Here is a 7,848-nt window from a genome sequence, read left to right on the forward strand (position 1 = left end):
TTAGGAGCAGAAAGAAAAGACTGGATACATTTGAAGGGGACCTACCAGGAATGCCTTTAGAAGAAACTTGTTTCTTCTCATAATCTTAAGGATTCCAGAGAGTGCTGATGTGTACTGGGTGTTTTCAGTTAGTTTCTTTGTCTCACCCTTTTTGGAACAGGTCCTGAAGCTGCTTCAGAAATGAGATTAGAGTATATATGTAGTAAGAAAACAGACTTTAAGAGGAAAAAGCTCGTATTCTACAAAATTGTATGCTTTCTGAAGCATAATGCATGAAGAGAACCATGCACTGAGGCAGTGTGATGTACCAGCAGACTTTAGAGACTTGTTGCTGTAGCTGAGACCTAAATTCAGGCTGTATTAAAGTGTTTGAAAAGCTCAAAAAAACAAATCCTAATTGTAGGTAGCATGACTTAGGCTCCTCCAGACAGCCTGGTGATCGTGTCCCAGGTGGAGTACAGCAGCTCTGCAAACCCAGAATTTCTTTATAAATACCATTTCAAAAATATTTCTACAGCTGCCTTTTTAGTAGTAAGGCCAGCAAATTTCAGGCAGTGAATGCTGTTCATTAGGCGTCTGATTCATTGAGCACGTTGTATAATTTGACCATTTTCATGTGTATTCCAGGTTTATGGCATCTTTTGCTATGCATGTGATCAGTAGATTTACTGTTGATTCATCTCTGCCTGGTTCTCCACATAACGACTTAAAGGCTGAGCAGAGACACTAGTACATGGGGTTTAAGTGTCTTTCTGATTATAAGTTTGTATTAATTCAGACAAAACATGAATAAACAGTAGTCTACAAAGCTCAGGCAGTTCTCCTAAAACGTCTTTAATACAACTACTTCAAGTTTCTTCATCTCTCATTCTCCCCTCCCCATGGATTCTAACGTGGTATCATCCTTTTTCCTTTGTAGATGATGTGTTTCTACCCAAAGACATTGATCTAGACAGCGTGGAAATGGATGAAACAGAGCGAGAAGTGGAGTATTTCAAAAGGTGAAGTGCTGTAATCTGTCCATGCAAAGCTGTTGTGCTTCTTCTCGTATGCTGTGGTTTAGATAAAAACAGAAACCCTCGACAACTTAATAACTGACTCCTAGCAGAAAAGTGTGTGTTGTAAGATAGCAGATCCTGTTCCAGCGGATATTCTGGATACTGTCACAGTCACTGAAGCTGTAGGTTTGAGGGCACAGATCATAGCTGAGTAGCACAAGTACAGAAATGAGTGCCAGAATCATCTGTGTGTCCCCCAGTTTCACATCAAGGCTTTCAGAATATCCTGTTACCATTTCTTTTCTATAAGTGAAGTTTGCATGACTATTTCTTTTATTATCCATGCAGACTAAATACTGATCAGTATTTAAAAAAGAAAGAAAAATGCTGTGGTAGGTGTTAAGTGTTGAACAAATAAAACTTTGGTTTACATTTCAGAAAAGACACTTCAGAAACATTTGTTGGTGATGCTTTCCTCCTTGTTTATAGGAGCTATTAGTTTGGAATTTTATACTGTACATGAAGTAGAGATGGCAAAACTGTGGGATATTAGCTTGTGCTAATCATAAAGAGCAAATGCTGATGATAGTGCAGTGAGAGTAAAATAAATCTGAACCTATGCATGTGAAACTTCTTTCTTCTGTGCATTTTGGTTGTTTTGGGAATTAGTTACATTTAGTCATATCAGTTACATTTAACTTCCTCAAAACAAGCTCAGGTTTAAATAGTGTAGCACATTTTCTTCCATAATACTGAAATATACTCAAATTTATGTTCTTTAATGATGAATATACCTAGTAAGCCTTTCATCACCATAGCCAAATCTGAAATGATACAAATAAATCAGTTTCCTGTTATGGTTAAAGGCAAGGTGGCAATAAACCGTGGCAGACGCTCCCTGTTATCCCTTTTACCTCCTGTCACCCCTTCCTTTAGATCGGAAAGATAAGAAAGGTAAGGGGCAAGGAAGAGAGACTTCAAGTTGGAGAGTATTAAAGGGTTTTACTAATGCTACTAATAAATAGAGAATATATATACAAAATATTCAAAACCAGTCTCAAGTGCTGGCTGTGGAGCTGCGTCACTCAGCAGCAGAGCTGGGTGTGCAGAGCTGGCGGCTCCAGCTGCTGCAGCTCAGGCCCTGGAAGTCATGGGCAGGACTGCACAGCAAACCGGAACCTGGCTGCAGGATGCAGGACCTGAGGCCTGTAGAGCACAGACAGACAGACAGACAGGGGCCTCTCTAGATGCCGGCCATGGGCGAAGAAAGAGTGACCGTCATGATCACCCTCTTGTATAGGGGGTATAACGATTATGGGATGGAATACTTCCGTTGGTCAGTTCTAGTCACCTGTTCCATCCACCCCTCCTCAAACACACCCCTCTCACAGCGGAACGTGGGAAAACTTATCAGTCTTTCTTAGCTACCATAGTAATAAATCTGAACAAGAGCTTCTTCAGCATTCTGTTGGTCTCTTATCAGCACCGAGTACAGCATCCTAGGAAAAATATGCAGGCTAAAACTCATTAAAGTACAGCCATCCAGAAGAACTTAGCTGAAAGAAAAATCACTAAAAGGGAACCGGTCTTGTTTTTAACAAAACCAGGACGATCAGTTAGGAATCAACAGTAATATTTCACAAAACAACTAAAGCCGTTTGTTGGAAGAGTGGGTTTTTTAAGAAAGGGCTTTCAGTATGGGCTTCAACTTTTCTTCTAAATGTATGTAGTTTTGATAGTCTGGGATGCAAGGTATGTCTGGGTCTTGCAAAGGACAGAGTACCACTGCTTCTCTACGCTGCTTATTATTACTATACAAAATACATATGTCTGTGATTGTTTGTGGAGTTATAATGTACTAGGAGATGTAATTTTCAAAAGGACATACTCTATTATTAGAAATTATTTTTCTGTGTGGTGCAAATTAAAGGGGTTTTTTAATTAAAATTTAGGTTTAATTGGTGAAATGTGGCACATATTAGATAGTGCTGGTGTTGGTATAGTATAAGCCTTTGTTGTGGATTTCGTGGTGTATTCTTGGCTTCATTGAAGTTTGCAATATCTGTAACAAGAAAATAGACAAGTTCTTTTCACCAGTTCTCTACTCTGAGTAGGATAAATGAAGCAGTGTCTTGTATTTGTGGAAGTGCAGCTGAGGTTTGGAGATTAACTTGTCAAATGTGATTCCAAATGAAGAGTTAAAACTTCTAATTGTACTGTTTTATAATCAAGTCAATAATTGGTGTAATCTGCTCCTTTACTGTAATCTGTTAGCAAGTGTGTGTAGCCATTCAATTTTCTTATGTATACCTGTTTAAAAAGGTGTCTGAAATGCCCTGATAGGTGCTGTTCTAGGGGAGAAATACAGCTACTTAATGTTGTGAAGCACCTTTAATGCGTATGTTTTCTATAATTCAATAATTTCCAGTGACATCGCTAGTTTTAATATCTCCATGGCAATGAGCTGCACAGGCCCACTGAATTCATACTTTGCACTCATGGTTTGTTAATTCATCATTTTGTCTTCTTGCTTTGTAGTGGTGTAGGAGATGGATACATTAATTACATCCTGACTTCAGAATTGATTTTGCAAGCTACTTCTAACTTTAGCATTGAAAGAACAAAATAAATTTAGTTCTACCCTTCCACTGTACCTTTCTATTTCATTCCTTCTGTCTGCTCCCTTTTTTGGCTGTGTAGCATTCCAGAGAGGGGTTTGCGCACCCTCGATGCTGTTGTGCAGCCTTTAGCCTGAACACACCACACCTTGCCTCGGTAAAGGACTTCAGCATGAATTAACTGTCACTGAAGTGCCTACACGTGCCAGCCTTTTTCAGAAGTTCTTCCACAAATTGCGTTTAATGAAAGTGAATAAGTGGATTTTTGTTCTAAAAGTGCTTTTTCCATGCATGTGGGTACTTATCTGCTGTGTTATAAACAAACCTCCTTTCCCCGGGTCTTTTTCTCCAACACAACTGTGCTGCATTCAGAAGAGAAGCAGCCGTGTCCGGTGCCATTGCTGCTTCTGTTTTACACGTGACCTACTGCTCATTCTTACTGTTACCAGGTTTGTGGTAAATACAGCATTGCCAGCTCTGTTGCCTGTGCTGCTACATATGCGGTGTTCTTTGCTGCTTCATTCACTTACTTGTAATAACGCAGTGGTGTTTGAAGTACCTGGTTTACAATATGTCTGAGCAATGGACAAGTGATTTTTTTGGTAAAGGCATTGTCAGGCACTGGAACAGGCTGCCCAGGGCAATGGTGGAGTCACCGTCCCTGGAGGGGTTTAAAAGGCACTTAGATTAGGTTCTTAGGGACATGGTTAAGTGCTAGAGTTAGGTTATGGTTGGACTTGATGATCCTGATTCCAGCTGAAATGATTCTATGGTTCTATGAAATTTTAGAGAGTTGTGTCTTTCTGAATGAGGGCTGCGCTTCAAAAGGAGTTTGTTTCACTTTATCACTTTTTTTTCTTTTCAGATTCTGCTTGGATTCTGCCAGGCAGACAAGGCAGAGACTTTCCATCAACTGGTCCAATTTTAGCTTGAAAAAAACCACCTTTGCTGCACATTGAAATGACACGATATGGGGAGTGAACCCTGCAGGAATCAATGAACGACAACTCCACTTACCTGTCCTGCTGTGCTGAGAGCTTATCTGGTCTTGAGCCAGTGCTGCCTTGCCTTGTCCCCAGTGCTGTGTGGATCTGCACTGAACCCTTTGGCCTGATAATTCTTGCAGACTGAAAAATTGCCACTTTCTACCTGAATTTGTTAGCTTGTGTGCTTGTAGTCTGTGAGTGAGACTTACTTGATTGTAGCTGTATGCTGTTGGAGTTGGAACAATAGCTCTTTTCCATCTCCTTCTGAATGCCTTGGCCTCAAAGACTTTAAATTGCTTAGGCTTGGGTGGAGGCCAAAATACTAGTTTGCATCATCTGCAGTGGCTCCTGTCACTTCTGCATCTAGCTATGTTTTGTCATTCTGACTCCTGACAAAGGAATGGACCTAGTCAGTTGTGATTTCATCTGCTCCAGAATTCTCCTGACATGACTTCATGAAAAAGAGGCTCTTATGGGACAAGTATTTCCTCGGTTCTTTCACAATCTACTGTTTAAGAGTGTACAAGTTACGCTATTTGTGTTTTGATTTTTTTTCCTGACTTGTAGCCAGCTTGTGTAAGAATACTTGCAGAATGAGAAAATTTAAAAAAGAACAGTACTCACACTATCAAATCTGTTATAGAGTGTATAATTGTATTAACACTGAAGCCTAACTGGCTACTTTTTTAACATATTGTTAAGTAATATTAAAATCATGTCTTTCTTTTTGAAAGATGGAATACATTAGTATGGCAGAAGACTTGTGTCTTGCTTTTTTCTGCTTGGGTGGGGGAAGGGAAGAAAGAAACATACCAAAAAAAATAATGGTCTTCCAAACTACATTTCATCTTGTGTCAGAGTTGGTCAGTGAATGCTACTTCACTTTAGCGTATTCCTCTATGAACACTTGTGTGCCAGCTCACCTGATGGGCAGAACTGCTGTCTGAGCAAGAAAGACTCCTGCTGAATGCTAGGAAGAAGCTTGTGGATTCTGCAAATTATTGTAATGCTTTGATCTCAACAGACAATTTGTGAGGAACGAGGTAACACACAAATTTCCGGTTTAATGTCAGAAGTAGGTAGGCTCAGCACTACTATCATGTAAATAGTTAACAATATAGTAATGCTTTACAGGTTGCATAGTATTGCCCAGCATGGAAGAAAACTGACAATTTAGGATTTTGATCTGTATAAAGATCTTGTAGAAGTTTCTGATGCTGTGCTATTAATTCAGAATAGAGACAAAAGAAGCTTTCTTTTTACCTCTAGATATCCACACTTAACCAAATTATAAGGCAGTCTTCCCCTAAAAAATAAAAATTACTTCCACTCAGCGTGTATTTAAAAGGACGTAAAGCTTCAAAGCCCACTAGTGTCCTTTTCCAGAACCATTCCACATTTTTCTTACTTCTGCTTGTTAACACGTATTTTCCTGTGATACACCTGCTGAGCTTGGGGCTGCTTTGCAAGACAGTGTAATTACATTCAGCTTTGAACTTGAGCAGGTGTGCGGGGTGATTGCTTCCATGGCCCTGGGAGGCTCAAGTGTGGCAGGAGGGTTGGGTTGGCTGCAGACCACCAAGATCCCTGCAGCTTCACATCCCTCTTGTTGACCTTGGAGCTCCTGCCTTGGCGTGGGCTGCTGGGACAGAACATTGATGCTCAGCTTGTCCCCAGCCATTGTCAGTAGATGGGTTCTCAGCCTCCTCTTGTAGACACAATACCTGTTCTCAAAACACAGTCTGGGGACTTAAAGGGGACAACTATTATTCTTCATGTTCAGATTGAGGAAGGGATTAATAACTTAGCCTCACTTATTTTGTCGGTGTGGTATTATATTTATTTGCTTGTGCTGAAGGATCTCAAGCCTAAGAGGTACTATCTGTGCCACTCAGCAGCAGCTGTCTCTGCAAAACTATGGACTGGTGAAAGTACCTGTGGCAGGTAGTGGACAAGAATGAACTTTGTTTTGTGAGATCATGGAGATCATGGAGGATCTGTTAAAGTCTGAGTTAGATCTTAGTCACGTAGAAGTGGAGAGCCTGCTCATGTGTGACGGTGACTGTGGACAAAAATGCTGTTAAAACAGCCAAAGCTTGATGTTTGTGCGAAATCCACCTTTTTAGGCTTTTTCAGTTCTAAGCTCCAACACAAGGTGGCAGTCTGTGTCGTCACTAGTAGCTTCTGTGTCAGTGATCTCAACGAAGTGAGGCATGGGATGGACAAACTAGTTGTTGTCTGTCACACTGGCAAATATTGGTGCAGATCCAGCTGCTCTAGAGTAGGAATGCTTTGAGAGTACTGAGATTTTTAATGGTGCTAGAAAGCTTGTTTCATAGCAATTGTTTTCACTAGCAAATGGAGAAGAAAGCTTTATTCTCTACTAACAAAGCTGTTCAATGGCTGGCACATTAATATTGCTTCTCTTTATTTTGAAATCCTGGGTTAACACAAGAGAAGTTGTCCTTTTGCATTTGAGGGATGTGTGTACTTGTAATATCCTTCAAAGATGCTGGCCTTGTGCTCTATCATGGCACATCAATACAACTGATATGATTCCACACACTACACAGGAAGCATGAAGAATGGGTGTCTATGGATCTGCTGTTGCCTCTCGATGAGAACTTAAAGGCAAGTATTTGGGGTTATTTTTAATTCATAATTAAGTGAAGATAAGCATGGACCAGTCTGGGAGCAGGAGATTTGAACGTACTGGCTTCTGTACTTTTGGGGCCTTGAGCAAGTGAGTTGGTTACTCCATTCATTAAGCAGTTTTATTAAGGCTTTGCTGTATTATGAGTATGTTTCTTAATCTCTAAATAAGTCATGATGGGAAATCTGTTTAAGTGCAACACCTCCTGTGGGAAGCACAAACATTCTGCACTGGTATTTGTGTAGTTCAGGTGCATTCTGTCCAGATAAAATACTTCCAAAGTTAACTTCAACTAGAGGAAATCTCCATCATGACAGACTAAATTTGAGCTTTTCCTGAGAGCTGGGAGGGGAAAAATTCCACTTTGAGAGTGAGTGTCTTCAATTATTGTAGTGTAGCTTGTCCCCTGTTCCTTACTCATCTTAACCTGTATGAAAGATGAATGTCTAAGCTCGGAGGTGGCTGATGCAATATCTCTTCTAGGCCTGACTGCTGATACCAGTGCTGCCGAATCTCATGTCCGGTGCCTTTTCAGGAATTTGCTTAATGGAAGACGACATTATCACACAAAGCGTTTGTATCTCACACAGTGT

General features: G+C 40.4%; 1 protein-coding gene across 2 annotated transcripts in view; it reads left to right on the forward strand.

The window, feature by feature from the left end:
• The window catches only part of FAM193A (family with sequence similarity 193 member A), a 78,795-nt gene extending 73,435 nt beyond the window's left edge, over positions 1 to 5,360 (forward strand). For both annotated transcript variants that reach the window (XM_065060396.1, XM_065060395.1), the window contains 2 exons: positions 920 to 1,001; positions 4,482 to 5,360. In XM_065060396.1, coding sequence (XP_064916468.1) covers positions 920 to 1,001; positions 4,482 to 4,575 — 176 coding nt within the window. In that variant the 3' untranslated portion in view covers positions 4,576 to 5,360. The remainder of the gene's footprint in view (positions 1 to 919; positions 1,002 to 4,481) is intronic.
• Positions 5,361 to 7,848: the final 2,488 nt, after the last annotated feature.

The sequence above is a fragment of the Columba livia genome, chromosome 4 (assembly GCF_036013475.1).
Source record: "Columba livia isolate bColLiv1 breed racing homer chromosome 4, bColLiv1.pat.W.v2, whole genome shotgun sequence".
In the NCBI taxonomy this organism is placed as follows: domain Eukaryota; kingdom Metazoa; phylum Chordata; class Aves; order Columbiformes; family Columbidae; genus Columba; species Columba livia.